This window comes from Mchenga conophoros, linkage group LG22 (genome assembly GCF_057382185.1).
Source record: "Mchenga conophoros isolate Kocher_MC1m ecotype Shallow Benthic linkage group LG22, M_conophoros_male_GT1.1, whole genome shotgun sequence".
Classification (NCBI taxonomy): domain Eukaryota; kingdom Metazoa; phylum Chordata; class Actinopteri; order Cichliformes; family Cichlidae; genus Mchenga; species Mchenga conophoros.
Window position 1 is genome coordinate 11229762 of NC_140546.1, and position 20907 is coordinate 11250668.

At 42.2% G+C, this 20907-nt stretch overlaps 1 protein-coding gene across 3 annotated transcripts in view; it reads right to left on the reverse strand.

Moving 5' to 3' along the window:
* hivep1 (HIVEP zinc finger 1) overlaps positions 1–20621 on the reverse strand; it is a 65700-nt gene extending 45079 nt beyond the window's left edge. Inside the window, exons 1-3 of one of the 3 annotated variants that reach the window (XM_085261741.1) lie at positions 20508–20604; positions 20145–20241; positions 18249–18383 (exon numbers count right to left, since the gene is read on the reverse strand). In XM_085261741.1, the coding sequence (XP_085117867.1) occupies positions 18249–18288 (40 nt within the window). In that variant the 5' untranslated portion in view covers positions 18289–18383; positions 20145–20241; positions 20508–20604. Of the gene's footprint in view, positions 1–18248; positions 18384–19383; positions 19783–20144; positions 20242–20507 lie in introns of those variants that run through there. The other 2 variants (XM_085261740.1, XM_085261739.1) reach the window with 2 other exon arrangements.
* Between the last annotated feature and the right edge of the window lie 286 nt (positions 20622–20907).

Below are 20907 nucleotides of genomic sequence, written 5' to 3' on the forward strand. Positions count from 1 at the left end.
AAAAAAAAAAAAAGCTTACAGTTGTAATGTGAGTCAGTCTCCAAAATAATCCAACATTGTGTGCGCGCGGTGTTATGTGCTGCAAAGTGCCACATTAAACCAGCTCTGATTATAGAAAAATGCATTTAAACGATGATATTAAACCTCAAACATTGTGTTGCATTTTTACTTTTTTTGATCATTCTCTCCAATTTCTTCCCTTCCACTCAATTTACCATAAATGTTGCATTCCCAGTGCAAACATGTCTGAATCTGACTATTTCCTGCTGTGCTAAATCTGAGTAAGGACAACTTTAGCAAATGTTTCTCCCAGAACTGTCTGAAGTTTATGTGTGAAAACAGCTATAAGGAGGTGTTATTTTCGCTTCAGACTCTCGTTTTATCCTGCTCTCGTCACACGTTACAGTCCTAATATTGTTTACTTACCCTGTTTTTTACAATTTGACGTGTTTTTTAGCAGTTTTCCCTGACCCCTTCCCCTCCCCTCCTCATTCGTAGGAGGTTCCAGCAGTCGGACACAAGAACAGCACCTGCAGAGCGAGACTCATGCTGCTCTGTTTCCCTGGCAACCCCTACATTGGGCTTTGCTTGTGCAAACCATTAAGCAATGCCAGCTCTGCATACACACACACAGCTGCACACACGCACACACTGAAGAGCGCCCCCACACAGCCACCCTTTTAAGGGTTTTCCGGCTGGCAGACTTCTTTTTTTAATTTGAGCAGTTTTTCCAAAGCTTTTATTATTATTTTTTTTTCTTTTTACTTCAACTCCAGCAGCCTGACCTGCGTCACATTTTCCCCACACATCATAAAAACGGACCCCCTGGGAGGCAGCAGCCCCCGTCTAACAGAGGCAGGTTTTGTTGGGGCATTTCTCTGCAGATGACATACATCCTCAGAGTCTATAGGAGCTCTCCGCCTCCTCTCTGTGTCATGAGCATATCTCCAAAATAATGTGACACGCAGCCCCGGCACCGGTCCTTTTTCGCCACCGCAGGGAGGATTTCTTCCACTATTCTGGGCCCCTGTGCTGACGTGAGCAGAGGCAAATCCCGCCGGCTCCCACCCTGTTTTTTCCCCTCATCATTCCCGCTCCGACGCCAATGCTCACCTTTCTGGGTTGCCAACATCAATGCTGCTCAACCAAGTTTCCAGGAAGTCGCTCAGCAGGCTGCAAGAGCTTACCTGTGGAGGTGGGAGGGTGCATGTAGGGGGCGGGGGGGAGGGGGGTGCACTCATGCACCAAGCAAGTCCGAGAAGGTCAGCATTCGTTAGCTCCAATTTAACTGAGCCCTTCACTAATGCTTCACTTTGAAAAGTTTAAGCCAAATAATTTGACTGATTGGACAGAAGTTCCTGATACACACCCAAAATGGAGCCCATTACACACACACACACACACACACACACACACACACACACACACAGGTCAGCCGTCCTCAGGGGGCCAAAGTGGGTGGTGGCAGATCTGAGGATCTTAGCTGCAACAGGTAAAAGAAAAGACTTTGACAGGCAGCTAATAAATGACGCTTTGATCATTTTGTCTCATGGGAGAAGAATACACGTGTGCCTCCGCAGAGTAACACTCGCAGCGCAGATGAAAAAGGTGCACGACTTAACAAATGAAGAAACACACATGCGAGACCTTTTCTGCACAGGGAGGCGGGCAGTGTTAGCTACAGTATTAGTCACCAACGTTTGGTAAACAGGCAGGAGTTTGACAGACATTCAAACTGAGAGTGTGCAGACGGCGAATGGGTTTAGCTGAGGTGGGAGGAAGAAAAGCTGAAGTAGGACTGAGAAGCAGAAAAAAAAAAAAATCAGCATACCAAAGCACAACCACGAAACTGTAACAGCACCCTTCAGAAACAGACCTGCAAGTTAAAGCTCACAATGAGGAGTTACACCACCATCCAGCTCTTCTTATCAAATTTGCACATTTCTTTACACTTATATGATTGAAAACTGAACAATTTTGAGTTTAGACTGCATCACCTGTGGCATTTTACATACATTTTATAGAAAAAAATATTCAGCAGGCAAATCGATATTGAAAACAGGATTGACTGGGCTTAACTAGCTGTGATTGTAAATTAAATAATTAATCAGCTCTATTACGATTCACAGATTTCTTCCATATTATGTCTGCTGTTCTAACAAGGAGGTGTTATCAAGGAGGTGAATATCAGCTCATAACAAGAGATCTACAGGGCATAAAAGTGACTTTGGGCACTGTGACATGTCAGAAAAAATTGAAAAATAATTACGTGGTAGCTGATAAATCCTGATTATTTCCTCAAATAACAGATGACTAATAACTGATCCACAAAAGATCAAACTATGGGCACAAATTTTATTAAAACTCCATATTTCACGGTCTGAAAAACAAAGACATTTAATCTAATATGAAGTCAGGCATGAAACTGTTAGATCAAAAGTGATAATTAATCACAGCTCTCATTTATAGCATTTAATCCACACAAAATACAATGTGCAAATGTCAGTCATTTCCAGGAAAACAATGATGAAAATACTTAAATAAATGACGATAAATCTATGATTGTGGTTCTATTAAGCTCCATATTTTCTCTACAAGAGCAGCTTTTCAGGATTCACAGTGCAAAATGATCCTTATTTGTCTATTCGGGGCCTTGGAGCTTAAACAGCCCCTCTGTTTAAGCTCCTCCTCCTTTAAGGCAAAATACTTCTCATTGGTTGCCCCTCATGACCCCCTTGGCCATATCCCCCTTGCTGAAATCATACAGGCTAAAGTAGAAACAACTGTCTGAAGCTGAGCTTTTGCCTCTCATGGATTATTTCTCCATTAGATGACCTCATCTGAAACTCTGGCCATGTAAAATATGAGCTTACACCATTGCAGCAGCATATTTATGACAGAAAATAAGGCAGACCATAAGAGGGCATCCTTAAATTTCCCAGCAAAGGCTTTTATGCCAAATCACATTAGCCTTTTGGGTGTTAAACATGATCAGACCAGGACAATAAAGGCGTAACAGGTTCGAAGATAGTGATTTGAGTCTATCTATTAAATAAAATATGTCTTCATTTACTGACTAACTTGTAAATTTGTTTTTCTTCTGAATTACTGTGTTGACATAAACCCCTGAAAAACATGCAAAACTAATTATAAAACAACAAATTACATAAACAAGTCCTAACAACTTAACTGACAAATTGGCTACCTCAAAAAACAGATGTTACCAGGTGTTGAGGAGGTTTGCCACAGAGTAATTACCCCGAGGGAGAAACCGCCCTCCACTTAGCCCCTGGTGATTAAAACCACCGTGCCATCTGCGAGATTCATCTCACATTAAGAGTTCATAGCAAATGAAGAAAGGGCAAAAGTCTCTGGTCTCCAATAGTCATCACTTTCCATCATCAAAAATTCATTTTGCACAGCGTCTGAACTCTGAGCCTGTGTGTCTGCCATTAAAGCTCGCTCACTGTGAGGAGAGGCTAAAATATAAGCCTTTATTCCTTTGTTAAAAACAAGGAATAGACATTAACCCACATTTCGGGATGGCAAAGGGAGCAGCTGCCTTCCTCTTCTCACCATATTCAATTTCACACAATATATGGCCATACAAATTCCTCCCCGGCGGGTTCCTCCCCGGCCCAGCTCTGCCAGTGTCAAAGTGAAACCTTCTCCAAGGTTGCCACAGAGTTAAACAGGCATCCCTGAACTAGTCGCAGCCTGTCTGTTGTAGTTACTGTTGCTAAAACCCCGGTTTATTCCTGCCTCTGGGAGAGAAGTTCCCTTTGTGTGAAGCTCGCTGCACTCGCACACTGTAATTTGAAGGGACTGTACGGAAACACTGGTTTGGCTGCCTAAGCGTGACACAACACGTAAAAATCCATTTTCTCAGGCCGGGATGTTAACCCTTTCCCTGCAGCACTGCACCAGGTTCACGACCCTTACGCGGCAGGAGGTCGTGCCCTTTACCACACGGTGATGTTTATCTGGCAGCATCTACTTTTAACTTCTGCCCACCTTGTATTTTTACAAAAAACTATAACCCTGACACTAATAAACCTAAACTGAAATGAGCAAACCCGCTCTATTAAGTAACTGAAAATAAGGCGAAGTGAAAAGAAAACCTCTAATATATCTGGTATTTCCCTCAAATGTGCAATCAGAGTGTTTCCCACCACCACCACCACAATACCACTTAGTATGAACACTATGAAACTTAAGGTGTCACTGAGACACACAGCTGGAAGAGGCCACTGTGCCATTTAAAGACATAAGAGAGACACGAACCCTGAATGAAAACGTGAGAGTTTCATAACAGCAAAGATGGCGCTTGACTCACCCCCTGCCACCCCAGCCAGCCAAGAGTCTAAATAGGACACTTTTAATTTTTGTTTTGCTCTGATGCTGACGACCATTTCAGACATGTGATGCCAGGCATATCTACCATAGACAGTATAACAGATGGACATAGCTTCCATGTCTAAAAAGTGAAGCCAATGCGGAAGTGCTTAAAATCTACACTCTTAATGGGAGGGGAAGGAGGGGATACCAGTGGTTGCACAACGACTTCTGGCACTAGGAAGTCTAAGGAAAAACAACCCTCACACTTAACCTCTGTAAACACTTCTCTGATGAGTTTTAGGGTTCAAGCCCTCATTTCAAGTCCTACCAAATAAAATATCATCTTCATTTTTTACATTTTTGGTCATTATGTGTCAGAAAAGAGAATGATCTATGCTATGATAAGCTCATTGTGAGCACATTTGTAGTAGAAGTAAGAAAAAACATGCTTTTTAAACTTTAAGTGTTTGTGTTTTGCTTTCTAGATAGGAGCTTCTCAATAAATGCCCTGATTGGTTGCAAAGATGAAGCCAGATTCTCTTTTCTGCAAAGAAAACAGAAGCTAGTCGGGCTAGCAACTTCAGACGTTCCCACAAGACATCAGTCTGTGTTCATATTGAGTCACCTGCACACTCATTGCTGTATTTGCCCTAAATCATGGCTCTGTCCCAGTATCCTCTCCTGCAGTCTGAAGCACCCAAGTGCATGCTCACAAATCCCCTACACTCAGTAGACAAGCGTAGTGACAAAAAAAAAAAAAAAACTCTACATGCCAAACATTTAACCTACCCTTCATGCATCTTTCTCCTGATATTGCTGCAGTGATATTCAGAGCCCAGGATTCAACAGCAGAGTAATCACAGTTTGCTTTAAGGCCCAACATCGATCAGTCGAGATAAAGAAGAGCCAACACTTTAAATTCAACAACCCACCTTATTATTATTATTATACACATCCAGCAAACACACACCAATATCGTCATTCTTCTGCAGTTGTGTTTATTCTTCTCTTAACTCTGTTTGGGGTTTCTGCCCACTCCTGGGTCAAATGTGTGACCTTTTAGTATCTAAACACTTCACTAAAGAACTTCTAAGTTTAGAATTTTCCACTCTTTGGATTTCCAGTTTCATAGGGAACATTCATTCGTGCAGAGTGAAGTCAACCTCATTTTTGAAAATATTTTTGATAAAAGCTGTTACAACATTGGATAATTCACATTTTAATTTTGAGTAGAAAGGCCACCACAGCACCGTAGGCTACTCTACGGGATCTGCCAATTTGATTTCAGGCATGAAATCAAAGTTTCTGTTGTAGTTTAACTACGCTTCTAAAGTCTAGTTATTGTCTACAAACAGGTGCCACAGACAAACAACCAGCCGTGCAGACTGCCTTTACAAAAATTAGAACCTCATTCTTTCACAGAAGAGCTTTCTGTTACAAACAAGTACAATACAATACAATTTTATTTATATAGCACATTTAAAAAACCACAGGTATCACAAAGTGCTTCACAGAATGAGTTAAGAGCAATAATTCAGTTTCTTCTCTCCTAGATGTTCCACCATCAATTACTGGTGTTATTGCAAAGTGTTTGGAACCACAGCAACTCCAGACCTCCTCTGTTATTAACATCAGGACAGAAAACTGTATGCCAGGAGCTTCGTGTCATGGACAAGCAGCTCCTGCAGCTGTATTGTGTAGGTGGTTCAGTACTGCTGCCATATGTATTATGAGAATAATATTTTATGGTTAAAATGTAGCTGGAAAAAAATTAAAGGACAAAATCTGAATTACTTGGACATACTGACAATTTATTTTTGAAAACTGAAATAACATCTTGTTTCTCTAGAAGCAGGTTTATATAATTATTTTAGCAACTCCTCCATTCTCTCGTATTTAAGGAATACGATTTTAGGAGCGCTCCCTGTTGTGCAACCAAATTTCTGTATTTTTGATCAGCAGGAAGTGGAATGGTTGGCAGAGATTGCCTCCAGCTTCACTCTGTTCAACAGCTCATTGTGTCTTAAGGCTGTGTGGTGCTGAGCAGGTGGTCTGTAGGGGTGTTTTTTTAAACCTTTAAAATGAAGCAAATCTATGAAAGTGTGAGAGAAATTTTACTATAATGATCTGAGCTGCAAATGAAGCTCTTTATCACAATTTCACATTAAAATATAATTTAATACCAACTTATTTTTCCTCCTATTGGTATACAAGACACCATTTTTTTAAGATTTTACATCAGATTTATTTTTAATTTGAGTCTAAATGCAAAATGAAACTACTAGATAAGCCTAATGATTTACATTCAGTTGAAAATCTTCAAGAAACCCTGACCTTAGTGTGACTCTGTGATTAAGGGAGATTGGCTTTGACCTGCTATGCATTTCCTTCCCAAAGCACAAGGCCAGTGCAGAAAGCTGACAAAGAGGCATCGCAAAACACTCCCGAGGGTTAGAAGAAGGTCAGTTCTGCTAAAAAACAAAGGCGGCGAGACCAGAGAAGCTCGACTTTTGTTGCAGCTTTCAAGCAACAAACAACTCTGTTCCTGTGTTCAGTGTCGGCCTTGGGTTGGTTAGCGTGCCCACTGTGATTAAGGGAAGTAGCTGCTGTAGCCGATTCTGGACGTGGATGTTTAACCACAGTCAGTGCTGAGGTCAGAGAAGTGGTTGATCATTAACAGGAAACTGATGGCAGTTTGTTGCAAATTACTGCAGCAGTGAAAAGAGAAAAAAAACCAACAAAAAAAAACAACACAAGCTTAAAGACAAATCAAATCCAGAATTTGGCTTGTAAAGATTATTACTCTTTAAGCAGATGCAAAATTAAGTCCCCATCCTCACACATTACACATTAATCAGCCAACAGGTTAAAGTAATAAGATGCAGAAGCTTTATTTATATCTGTGTCAGCACACCGAGGGATGGGAAACACTGTCTCCCTTTCCCTGCATCAGCTTCACAGGGTAAACATTTTCCACCTTGTTAAATGTACCCGCATTCACTGCGGTTGTTTACCATTAATCACACAGTGTGATGCCCGCTAAAGCTAAAACCAGACCTGTAGGGCTTCGGTGTAAGGATCTTTTTTTTTTGTATAAGACGAGGAATGCAGAGTCAGTTCAATAAACACTGAAGTCTGGGCATTTTCAGGGGCAGACTTGTCCAGGAACGGGAGTGAAAACCCAAGAAACCACACAGACGGATAATAAACACCACATGGAAGGTAGCATCTGGAAGATGGTCTTACAGGTACCAGGTGTGCTTCTTTATTTGGGACTACACAGCATTTTTAATCCCCTCTCCCTCATATTGAGACACGTTTTGATTGGCTCTAGTTTTCAAACACCAACACTGTAAGATGAGCACACTTCTAAAGTCTGCCTTTTATTAAATGGTTGCAAAAAATAAAAAAATAAAAAAGGGTCTCCTGCAGGTCAACACCTCACTGTCTGGTTCTACATGTGCTTCCCCCGAGAGGGGAAATTAGAAGACACCACAAACCACCACACAGACGTTTGTGGACTACGCTGAAAAATACCACAAACAAAAAGGATGTACAGCTACAAATACAGACTGGGAAACTTCTGGTGACTGGGTGAAACCGATGGAAAGTTACTCTCAGAAGGTTTTTCCTGTTTCTGTCATTTATTTGAATGCGACAGAAACTTGTGCCCAACAAAGACGATTATGAGGGCATCCCCACGGAAACACAAATGATCATCAGACAAAACAGCAGCTTTTGTCTAAGAAGACTATCGCAGAATGAAAACTTCAGCTTCCTTTTACAGTTAGGTACCCCACATTTTGGCCTCTTCTTGATTTCTTTTTTTTTTCTTTGCAAATTTCTCCCACTCAACTGTTTCCAAGGTTGAAAAAAAATATATGTTAGACAAAAATAAGCCTCATAATCTCAATGTGATTTAAATCTGACTACATCCGAAACGTGTAAGAGTGACAAATATCCCAAGAAATCGGGAAAAGAGCAAACCCTTCCTATACTGCACTTCATAAACATTTATAACCACTTGAACTGAAACCAGCAATTGGGGAAAAAAAAAAAGAAAAAAAAAAAGTGAAACATGAGAATTTCAGTAAAAAATTAAAATTGAAAATATTTCATAGTATGCACACACAGTGCAAATTAAATACAAAGAGTATTACCACACATTTCCTATAATCCTATAATTCATAACCTTTATAATCTCTTCTGCTATTTGCACATTCTTTACTGTAAATTCCTAAGTTAATTTGTAAATTTTGTAGTAACCTGTAAATTGTAAATATTGTAAAACTTTTTTTCTGTCATTTAATGGTCAGGCATTGTACAGCTACAAGCATTTCACCCCCATGTCATACTGTGTATGGTTGCGTGTGTGTGACAAATAAAAAAATTTGAAAATTTGATTTGAATTTTTATTGAGCCATGTGTCGCTGAACTCATCTTCAGGGTTTCCACCAGTGAACTGAAAGCACATCAGCCCACTGAGCCTAAAATCAACCCGGGCAAGACCTTCAGCATTGTGACGTGACTAAGAACATTTATAACTCCAAATGCAATGTAAGAAAATCTGAGGTGTTTCTGTTAGTAACTGTGAATTTAAGATATTTTCAGACTTTTTAAAAATGGCCCATAAATACTTTAAAGACAGACAGTGAACGCAGCTCAGTGCACACTGTCAGAAAGATTTAAAATAATAATAATAATTCTCAATCAAGTTGAATTCAAGGCCACACTTTCCACTGCAACTAGGTCAAACATCCTATTTTAGACGCACAACACAGCTGACATTCACAGCTGTCGCTCAGGTGAAGGTGTTTATTTTACCACCATTTAAAACAGTACTTTCACATGTAGACGGTCACCCTAGTTCCCAGTATAGAGCACAGGATATCTCACCCACCTCCTTGAACTTTAAATATCAAGTTTAGGTACACTGTGCTGACAACAAACGCCAAAGCAAACAAACATTTTTGTATTATGTTTTTTGTTATTTCTCTACACTTTTGTTTTTTTGTGCTACACTTTCATATAGCACGTCTTTTAGAGAAAGGGATGCTATGTATAGATCACATTTTAGTCAGAGACCTAACTTTGTAATTGAACTGCTAAAATTCACAAACTATTTCTGTCTATTCACATTTCCTGGTTCCCACTCTGTACAGTGTGAAACAACATTATAAAGGGTTTGAAGGCAACTGTATTGTATAAATGTATAAAACAAAACCTCTATCACATTTAATTAATTAGTATTTTAAATGTCATTGATCATTTTATGACCTGAATCTAACTGATAAAGTTGTTTGTGCTTAAAAGTTATAACTTTTAAAAATAAAAGGCAGTTGTCTTGAAACATACGTCGAATGCAATAACTTAATGACCAACTAAGAATTTTATTGTGCTTCTAAATCTGAATATTATTAAAGTGAAGGCTCATAGGTGCACAATTAAACTAAAGTGTCCAGATTTAACTGAAGGTCTGAGGTTGGAGTCGTAGCTCTGCTCGTTTAAGCCTCGCTGCCCCCGCCTGTTTACATGAGTGCAAAAATATCATGAAGATGGTGCAGGATTTTCCTCATCGCTGTGACGCTGTTGAGGTTGTCAACCTCCCTCCTTGCTAATGTAGAGGATCAAAAGGACATTTGTGGCTGTGATTCTTCACCAGGTCTGGAAAAGGAAAAAAACAAAACAAAACAGACCACCAAGGGTGAAGCAGCCGACGCCTCAACGTAGTGCGAGACGAGCTGTATCTTACAGTTACGACATTTTTGTTGTTTTTATTTGTTTTTGTCTGAAGCACCAGAAACCTTACACTGGATGCTACCAAGCTTGTCCTATTCAATCCTATAAGCTCTGATAGGCCAGTCAGTGTAGGTTGATGTTAAACATTTTAGTATTACATGCTTTATTATAGACGTGTGAACTCTTTTGGCTCAAAGGATATTCTGAATTTTAATATTTCTCCTCACCAGCCATCGCTCAACTGTAAACACAAGCTTAAAGATGATACATGCTCATTTCTCGTTTGGACTAGCTTTGCATGACTCAAAGTTCAAAGTAATCCTTATTTTTCTTACATCAGGCCTTGCTGGAGCCTCTGAGGTAATATTTGTCTGAAACAAGCTGCTTTATCTGCTCTCTCTTTAGATCTGTCTCCTGATTAGCTGCCCCACAGAAAAAAAAGCCTAAACATGGGGCTTCTGTGCTCACACCCAGAGCTGCCCAAGTTAACCATACTGGGGACATCTGCTTTCACCTACATCACACGGAGTCAAGAGAGAAGAAAACTTGAGTCTTTAGCGTCATTTAAAGCCTGAGCTAATGACTAACAGTGATTACTTATACATGACTTGATTAGCTGAAGTTTTGGCCATGTTTAATATGAGTATTCCCACTGTGACAGCTGATATGTAACAGAAAGTATCACAGTTTGAAAACATCTATTTAAGCTGCGAACCACAGACCAATTTGAATGTGAAAATTGTGCACATGATACAAAAAAGTGAGTAAAGCTCCCAGCAGAAGTGCACGGGCATTACTTCCATTTAGTTTGTTAGCTTTAGGGCATGAATCCAGTATGCAAGTCACTTTTAATCGTTGAGGATAAATTCACAGTGGATAAATTGAGGTTGATGCACTTGTACTGTTTACGTTAACAAAACTAAGCACACCAACTGTTATTTGTATTGCTGCTTGCATTTCTGTGTGTGCGCGTGTGTGTTCCTCTGAAGGGGAAACCACTGCAGCAGAGCTAAGAGAGCAGCTGTTTGACAAAAGTAAACAAAGACTCAGAGGAGGGAGGACAGGAGTTCCTAACTTCCTGCACTGTTACCCACAACCTGCGTCACGAGATCATTCCTGACTGTGCACACAAACACATGATCTATATACTGAAGGGAGCCTGATGCAACCCTGGCAGTAAAGAAAATTAAAAAGTTAATTTAGTTTGGAAGTTCAGCTTCTTTAATCAATCTTAAAGCCTTCCCATGAGGGTAAATGATTCACTGCTCACCTGGGACCAGGGTTTTCCTTCTTTGTGTCTCACAGGAGGAAAAATGCTCTGTGTGCGATGGTTTGTTATGACTGAGACAAAAATACAGCCAGCGAACGCTCTCCCAGAGCAGCCCACAGATTCAACAGAAACAAAACAAACTCACAGTTCCTTCCTCTCGGCCGTTTGTTTGGATCTGCGCGTTTCTTATTCAGTCCCACAGTTAAACACCAAGAGACCAGTTTATCAGTCACTCCAGGTCCTCCAAGTGCTTCTGGAAGTATTTATTCATCTTAAACTGAACACCCTCTCCTTATAGTGTTGAAAGATTTTTCTCTTTCTTTCTTTTATAGAAATTAAGCATCAGTGATCCTGCTTTGAACATCAGTTGGTTGTTATTCTTTATCCAGTTTAATGCTGAAAGTCCAGTCTGACACCAGAGTTGAACTCCTGGCAACAGCAACAACAAAAAAAATCCTAGTAACAATGAGCCAATAGAAATCATGATTAACTGACATTTTATGTCGTTTAAAGTTTAAAATAGATTGTGGTAGCCAGAGACTGCATATAAAAGTAGGACGTAGCCACTGTGGCATCACTCATTGGTGTCTGGACCGAAAGTTAGCATGCTGGGGTTTTTTTGAGCGGTCATGTGGTCATGTCACACAAGAGGGTAGACCACTAAGTTAGATGGTTGTTGCTTCCTGCTCGGAAAAATTAAGCCAATGTGGAAATCCCTTAAACCTGCATTCTGTCTGAAAGGCACCAGCAATAGCTGTGGTTGCAAAAAGACTTCAGGTCCTATAAAAGGCCTCTGAAAAAAATAAAATGTCTCTTTCTTGAACTCTGGAAACACTTTGCTGCTGAGTTTGCAGGCTTAGTCACTGATTTGGGGTCATACTGAATAACCCATTTTATTCAGTTTTATTTTTTAAGGAGCATTAGCCGTTAAATTTTCCACTCGCTCATTGGCTGACGACTTGTCAGTCACAAGTTGTCAGCCAAAGAGCAAGCAGTTTCCAACCCAGACCCACCCCTCATTGTCACGTCCCGTTTCTTATAATCAAGATGGTCACAGCAGAAACCTTCAACTCAAAGGGGTCATAACAGAAATTCAGAAACCAGCGGATGACATCATGGTAGTTGCACCCATACTGTCTCTGAGTTATTGCTCGCTAGCTTGAACATCTATGCATGGGCACGGCACAGACATAGATACCTGCTGATTCACGCCAAGTAACAAACCAATAAAATATTTAACTTTCAATCGCCAAACGCTAAAGCACGGACTTCTTGGATGTCTGTACCACACAGCGAGCCGTATTATTAGTCAGATATTTTCACTGAAAGCACTACAAAAGGCACAAACACAGTCAAAAAGTCCAGCTCTGTGACTCCAATAAGCAGAGAGTTGAGGGCATGAAAAACTCTAAGAGGGCGTTACGTGTTAATACCAGGTTGTTTTTTGTACGTTTGCTCTAAACAAATTTGACATTTTAAAACAGAAGTCAGTGGGAAAAAGCTCATTTTTGTAGCAAGCCTCAAGTGGCCACTAGAGGAACTGCGACTTTGAAGATTTGGACATTTGTGGGTTGAAAAGATGAGTTGACAGACAATTTAAAATGAAAAAACATCATCTTTTTTCGACTGGCGGGTAAGTCTCACTCACAGAAAAACATCACTGATACATGGCTATAACTACCTCCGCCAAGAAGGTTGTGTGTGTGGGTGGGTTGCTTGCTTGGCTGGATTACTCAAAAAGTTATGGATGGATTTAACCAGAGATTGAAGTTAATCACTTTTAAGTTGGGCCAGTCTACCAGGATCTTGATGTGGACTCATCTCCACTGTGAGAAAAGGCTATATTGGACATTTGCCATCATAACTTCAACAAATTGGCACAAACTAATCTGGATTCATGCACAGCTGGGGGCACATTTTCAGCCTTGGAGGAGGAATGCTGTTCTCAGGTGTGCTTGTTTCTTTTTCAAATAAATCCTCATGCTTTGGTCTTTTTAGATTTTAACCTTAAGATAACACGCAAATGAATGCAACAGATATGATTAATGGTTTCCACTTTTAGAACACTTCTACCTCCGTGGTGCTTAAAGTAGTTTACATTTCTCAGTTATTCTCACACACAGAGCAGACCTGGGAGTCAGTTTGGGGTTTTGCACAAGGACGTTTTGACATGTGGAAGAGGCGGGGACAAAACCACCATTAAACTGAGGTTAGTCGCAAGCACGTTGTACCACCTGAGCCTTAGCCTTAAAAAAACAAAAACAAAAAACTCCTCCTCTCTGAAGTATATAAATTAATGAAGCTTAAAACTCATCTTCGCTTTTCTTTTTCCACTAAAAGCTTCACCACGGGGCTCACACTTCTGTAAAATATGGCTTAAAACAATAAAAACTAACTTTAAGAAAACAGAAATAATGTAACCAAGACTCTGAAAACATTTGTTCTTCGTTTCCTAACAGTATAATGTTTGTCAAGTCAGATTTTAGTTGACTGGAGGGAAAATTTTTTACTGTGCTTCTTTTTATATCCCAGGCAAGCCTGTAAGGCAGAGAGGACCTGAGAAAAGAATTAAACAGCACCTCCTTGCTTGATGAATTACTGCAGTGTTAATATGCAAAGGAAATTCTGGCAGGCGTTGAGCATCATCATGTGACAGCTTCAGGGCAGTCTGAAGAGGCTTCTTTGAGTCTCCAGAAAAATAAATTCTCCACAGCAGTGTTTAAGCATGTGATTGCACGCCATGCAATTAGCACTTCCTGTCTGATAAAGAAAACCCCTTGAGAGCAGAGCCCTGAGGAGAGGTGATGAACTGGGTCAAAAGGCACGAGGAGACGCCAACAAGTCATCGAGCGATGAGGAAGTGAAGTGGGTACTCCCCACAAGATGTTCAGAAATGTCACAAGAATGGAGGATGGAAATAAGTCAGCACTTAGCTGACACTGTACTGCATTTAAAAGATGAGAAACACAGAGAGACCTTTACTTTAAACTGAGTAAAGAGTTGCATTTAAACTGTAAGGTTTGATTTTACCACCACAACAGAACATCTGACCAAAAATAAAGAGCCAAATCGTAAATTTTGAACACACTTTTATGTAAAAATCCTCCCACAGTGCAGTTGTCTCTACACTTGCGTCCACATTAAAATGTCAAAACAGTTAATTCTCCTCCTACTGAACAACAATAAGCCGAGCAGCCACAGAAACCCACCGAACAACTAACATTTCCATTTAAGTAAAAACCTTTTAGCCTTTTCTAATGTACAGTTTATTAGAGCAGACTGCCATAAAACAATGTCTCGGGCTATAGTTTTCATTCAGAAATTACACATAGACTTCACCTAGGCAGGCTCAGACCAGCACCGTATGTGATTAACTTATGAGCTTGAAGGCCTCTCTGACCACAACCTACAGCAGGTGGAGAGGCTGGTTCAGAGCGCTGCTACGCCGAGCTAACCAAAGCTGCAGAGCAGAACAGGGACTCCTGTCTCCACCTGCAGCCCAAGACTGTGCAGTTGGGGCTCAGACTGAAATATTTGCAGAGGAAAACTTGTGTTTCTTACAACACATACACAAAAACACCAACAACTATCTGCTATAAGGACAATCCAAATCTGTGGAAACTCCTCCTAGGTTACTAGCAAACAATGAAAAGCTGCACCACTGCCAAATGTTATCTCTGTAATATCACAGCCAACACAACTTCACATTTCATACATTTGCTGTACACAAAAAAAAAAAAAAAGCAAATTGAACTTTGGGAATCAACTAAAGTGGGCTGAATACATCAAACAAACCCACAAAGAGTCAAGATGATCAGAAAACCTAAAAGAAAATATAAAAAATATGCCCACAAAGCTGGGCAGTAATGATAAAACCAACATCAGCATTTGTACTGGATAAATGCTGAAAAATGAAGAGCTGATAAAACACACAGACACAAATCAATTAAAAACATCAATATCAGCATCAGCTGTGAGCCAGCTTCTTTAAAAGCACCTGTATCGGCTCAGATTTCCACAATCAGTTCATCTTTCACACAAAGAACCACAAATCAACTTTAACAAGGCAAGAAAAAAAAAGTTCAAACACAGAAAATGGCTTGAGGGAGACATCACCCAGACAAACAGAATAAATGTGCAGGCTATCCTCACACTGCTGCTCCGGTCTGGTTTTCTCTCCTTTGTTTTTAAAAACATTCCTGAGCTGACACAATAATAGAGCATTACAGGCAAAACTAGCGTTCACGGTTTCATTTGTAAGCTGATTCAGATTAAAGAGGATAAACAGAGTCAACTTAAACTTACGAGCTTCTCCCATATAGAGCTGCGTGTGGATGAGGAGCTGGAGCCGGGAGCGGTTTCACTCTGACACAAATGGCTTTACTGAAACCAAAATTTCATGAAGTGAAAGGTCACTTTTACCTACACATGTCAGCATCTCCGCCACAAGACTCGTGGCAAAACACTCAGGTGAGCGATGGAAAGGTCACGTGTTCTGTATACAACTAATATAAGAAGCACATATGAAAGCGACCCTAATCAGAAGTGAAAAATATCAGATTCGGTGTGGTTTGTGGTGTTCAAATAGTCATGATAGAACAGATCTGAGTCATACGTGTGCAAAAAACATCAGGTTCAGGTCACTTTCTGCTTCAAGGACAACTTCAAGAAGCCAAAACACAACTATGAAGACAAGAATTTCATTCTTTGCACATTTTTACTCCTTAAAATAAAAATAAAAAAAACAATTCTGGCCGTTCAAGATCTTCTAAACACACCCCTGAAACAACGATCAGCTGCGCTCATCAAATTTCTGCTAATCATCCTCTGAAACTCTGAAATTCAAATTCCACAAACACTGCAGCAGCTGCAGCACCGCCGTCTGCACCAACACCATTTAAACAGACTCGAGCATCGTTCGACCGCCATTTCTATCGTCCTCTGTCGGGCAAAGTAATGAACTGTTGTAAAGCTCAATTATTTATGTGGTTTGTCCAAAGAGGCTTCACGAGGAGCAAAAAGACAAAACACACACACACACAGAGGAAGTGTTTATAAGATAAACAGAGGGACTCTGGCTGGCTGCTCGTGGACAAATCTGTGAGGATTGACTGCTGGGGAATGGCAGTGATGCACATTTTCACACCCAGCATGTAACGCTGCACATTTGTCGATCTGTGAACTGCAAACGTCTGTTGACACACAAATCTGTCAATTCTCGACATAACAAGGAATCCTTCAAGCCAATTGGTGCTCCGCGGGAGGATGCTTTGACTTAAGCATGCCTCCATCAGGCCTTTAATCTTCAACTTTGTTAAATGTATGTATTCAAGTAAATATCTGCACATTCACAAGCGCCAAAAACCGCCTGTAACACACCGTTGTGTGAGGTGGCAGGCCCTGGAGGACATGAGTGCCACTGAGGGAGATTAAAAGCAAAACACTGCTTGCTTTATGTTAATACTGCGCTTTGAAAGGCAAACAAAAGCCACAATTCTCTGTTTACATTAATGAACTCGGGACACAAAGATGTGAAAGCAAAAATGCATCACATCACAACTTAAAATAAAAAAAATGAAAATGGGGATACAAGTTTTACACGAAGCGTTTGGTGGCGGGGAGCACCAGGATGTCTCAGGTGAACCGATAACCGACCGGCGATAAAATAAGCCTCTCTGTTTGTCTCGCTGCAGTGACCAGAGGGAGGGCACTCCAATAAAGCAGCCACTACTGAAAAGTCGTGTATCATCTACCTTAAACTCGATCCGTAATATGAAGGGTAACCGGGATAGTCAGAAACACAATCATCATGTCACTGGAACATAAAGATAACCATACAATATTTTAAAATTCTATTATATTTATTGTTAGATTAGTCCCTTTTCTTTTTTACTTTTAATGTGATTTACAAAAATGCACAAAATTAAAATTAAAGATGAATTTTACTGACGGCATTATTTATTATTTAATATTTGCTTTTGGTTTCACACGGGACACAATGCCCAGTCTCACGCGGGAGGAAGTTCTGCTTTTGAGCCTTTTATCCACCAAAGCCTCGTCTTCAGAAGAGCTCTAGAGGGTTTAACGTCCCCTCGCGTCCAATGCCAAGTTGCAATGTTGAGATCAAAGCAACGCAATTGTTCAGCTGCACTGATGGTTGCAGAGCAACATTACTAAGAAAATCAGGAGATCGGTGTAAAGGCAAACTGCTGACCTGTGCACGCTGTGAGTGCAGGTATATGTACCACTTGTGCACTGGTAAATTACACAGGTTATTTTGTTTGTCTAGAAACACAGAGCACAAAACCAGCATCAGGGTTACTTTTCCGGTACACGAGCTGTCAGCAGGCCAACTTTGCAGAAAATCTCAAATTTTAGGCTGCAAATGAGCACAAAGACTGTAAATTATACTCTCACAAGGCGACCGCATTAGCCCGAAAAACAGCAACAAAGCGCACTGACGTCTGTACGCAGCATGAAGACGATAACAGCAAATGGAGGAACCAAAACTACTTCACCATCTCATGAAAAAAAAAAAAAAATCCTGGAGGAGTTCAAGGAGAAACAGCACAACTTAACCCAAACACTGGAGAGCTATTCCAACACTACACTCAGTTCTCAGATAAGCATAAATAATGTTATCACAGCAACAACCAGCAAGGCTGTACTTCCTCTTATTCAGCTCATGCCTTGCTCCTCTCTTCATCTTCTTCTTCTTCTACGCCTGACATTTCAGGAAATAAAGACGCTATTTTCAATCGAATCACACATCTTGAAGGAAGAAATACAACCAGGTGGCGAGTCAACAGAGCACGTCCCCTTAAAAATTCCATCCAAACCAACGCGTCTTATAGCCGAAAGTATCTCAGGAAACCTCGAAGCAGGACGGTCGCTAACTCACCTTTTAAATTCTTGGGGTTGTTCTGCTTGGTGCGCGGCATCTTTCCGCCTCAGTTCACAGGTGCATCTTGAGGGGTGGGGGGGGGAGTGGCTGTTAACCTTGAGGTGAGTCGACTCCTGAGCAGTCTTGGCACATCTAGAGGGGAATAAACAAACACACACATATACTGTGAATACATCAAGTCTGCAGAGGCCAAACATGAGCTCCACAGATCAATGAGGCACTGTGCAGCCTCTCCTGCTCCCACTTGGCAGCTGTCTGGGAGTCCAGGACAGAGCGGCTGATTGAGCGTGCTCCTCAAACAGGTGCCCGGGTCGGAGTTTTTCCCCCATTTCAGGGCCGCCTTGAAACTACGTGCAGCGCTGCGCGGTGAGGCTCGGCCTGCTCTCTGCCGTCAGAGGGGAGGAGGTGTGAAGACATTCTGTCGATATCAACATAACCCTGCAGCGGCTGCTATCTGCCGCTCTGATCTCGAGGCTGACACAGAAATGATAGAGTTACTGCTCATCACTTTAACGAACGTCAGCGTGGATCTCAAATCATGCAAACTATACAACCCCCCCCCCCCCTCTGAGCGTCAGGCAAAGAAGTGTCAGAGATCTTTCTGTCAAAGTTCAGTCTTGCAGGTCTGCATCCTCCATCGATTGTTTTCGCACTGATATCAATCGATGACCTTTCCCTAAATGGAAGATTAGAAGCTTATTATGGCTGCAATGCAAATTCCAGCTGACAGAAAAAGGTTGGTGTTCAAGTTAAATGTTACCCAGATGTCAAACCCACAGTGCTACCTGACATGCACAAGCAGCCGCAGAGCAAACGCTCCCCCTCTGCGCAGACAGGAAATCACTAAAAATCATGAATAAAACCTCTCATTTAATGGCACCATTAGCCTTCCTTTGCCCTTGCATCATCTCCACCCCAAAACACCCCCCTTACCCCTGCAGGAGACGTGCACGTTGCAGTGAGCAGCAGTGCTTCAGGAATCAAGTCTTTTGTTTCTTCCCCCCTCCTCTCTTCCTCACCAATGTTACATAACACTTACTACAACTGGATGATGATGATGATGGTGATATTTTGTCTCCATACAGTTGGTACATGTGGCGCTAGAGCAATGACATCATCTCACGGTACTCACACTCGCTGCAGCAGGTCGCACAAAAACACATGCAAGCTCGGCTTCAGTAGACGCATGAAGAGGGGCTCCTCGCCGGGTGGTGTTTGAGCGCAGGGGTCGACGGCGCGGACGAGCTAGGGGAGCAGGAGGAGAGAGACGTTTCGTCTGTCTGTCAGTCCGTCTGCCAGCCAGCCTGACTGCTTGCCTGTGTGTTTGTGCGCGCACAGATATGCGAGGAAACACCCCGATACTAACACGAGAGAGAGAGAACGAGAGCGAGGGAGAACAACATACAATGCTGCGTCCCGTTCAGGTGACCAAAGAGTGATGATTTCACACCTGAGGGGCGAAATGCAAAAGCAGCCCCCACTGGCTCTGAGTGCGTTAATCACAAGACTGAGAAATATTAAGCATTAGATGCAGAGCGGGCTGCAGGAGCATGTGTGCTCCGGGTTCATGCAGTGCAGTCATTAGAAGCAGAGCTAAAAAGAAAAAAGGGCATTACTGGCATTTAACTGTGCGCAATGAAGTCAGCAAAAACAATGCGTGGGAATAGCGTATTTTGTGCCTGTTGCAACACGTGAACGCCCTGTGAGGGAGGGCGGAGCCAGGGAAAACCCCTCGCTTGTCGCTGCAACAGCGCTCGAATGGGACGCTTCCCTTTATCCAACAAAATGCAGTCAGATTCCAGTTCAGCCACACACACAAATACACACGTTTGTCACGGCAACAGCGGACACACAAACACACTGAGGAGCAGCAGGTGTAGCTGCTTGGCTTACCTCCAAGTGCAACAGCGGGCACTGCGCAGAGAGGCGACCCCGGCAAGCGCAAGTTTTTTTTTTCTTTTTTTCTGTGCTGCAGGGTCCAAAAACAACACTGCGCAAAAAACAAATAATAAAATAAATGCACAAACAGACTCACACCTCTCCTCTCTCAGTAACAGACCCCCCTTCCTCCTGCTCCTCCTCCCCCTCCTTCTCCCCCCACTCAAAGTTAGCGACGGGCTAAAACCGGGCAACACACACACACAGCTATAAAAGCATATCGGACTGTCTCCGGCTGCAGCAGCCGAGCTCGACCTTTAGCAGCCGCAAACGCGCGCGGGGGAGCAAAGAGAGCGCGCGGGACGCGGTGATACTCACAGGTGCGGGTTTGGCTCGTGTCAGGGCCGCAGCACACCTTTTAGAGTAAGAAGGGGATCCGCTGTTTTTTCTCCCTTCACCTTCTCTCTCACTTTCTATTGCAGGAAACAGACAGGCCTACTGACGTCAGCGGGGGTCCCGTCTCCGCCTCCCAGCTACGAGGGGTGTCCTCCCAGGCCAGCGGGGGGCTCCCGACGGCCGCCACGTTAGCGCAGGCCCCGACGCCTCCTCGTCGATGCCCCTTCAGTGAGCCGCACCTCCTCCTCTTCCTCCCTGTGCTCGCTCCCTCCACGTCTGCAGGTGAGGCGCCGCATTCCGCGTCGCTTGTTGCAACCCCCCTGCCGGACCCCCACTCAGCCTCTCCTCTGCACATAGCTCAGGACTGACGGTTTTCCCGGAG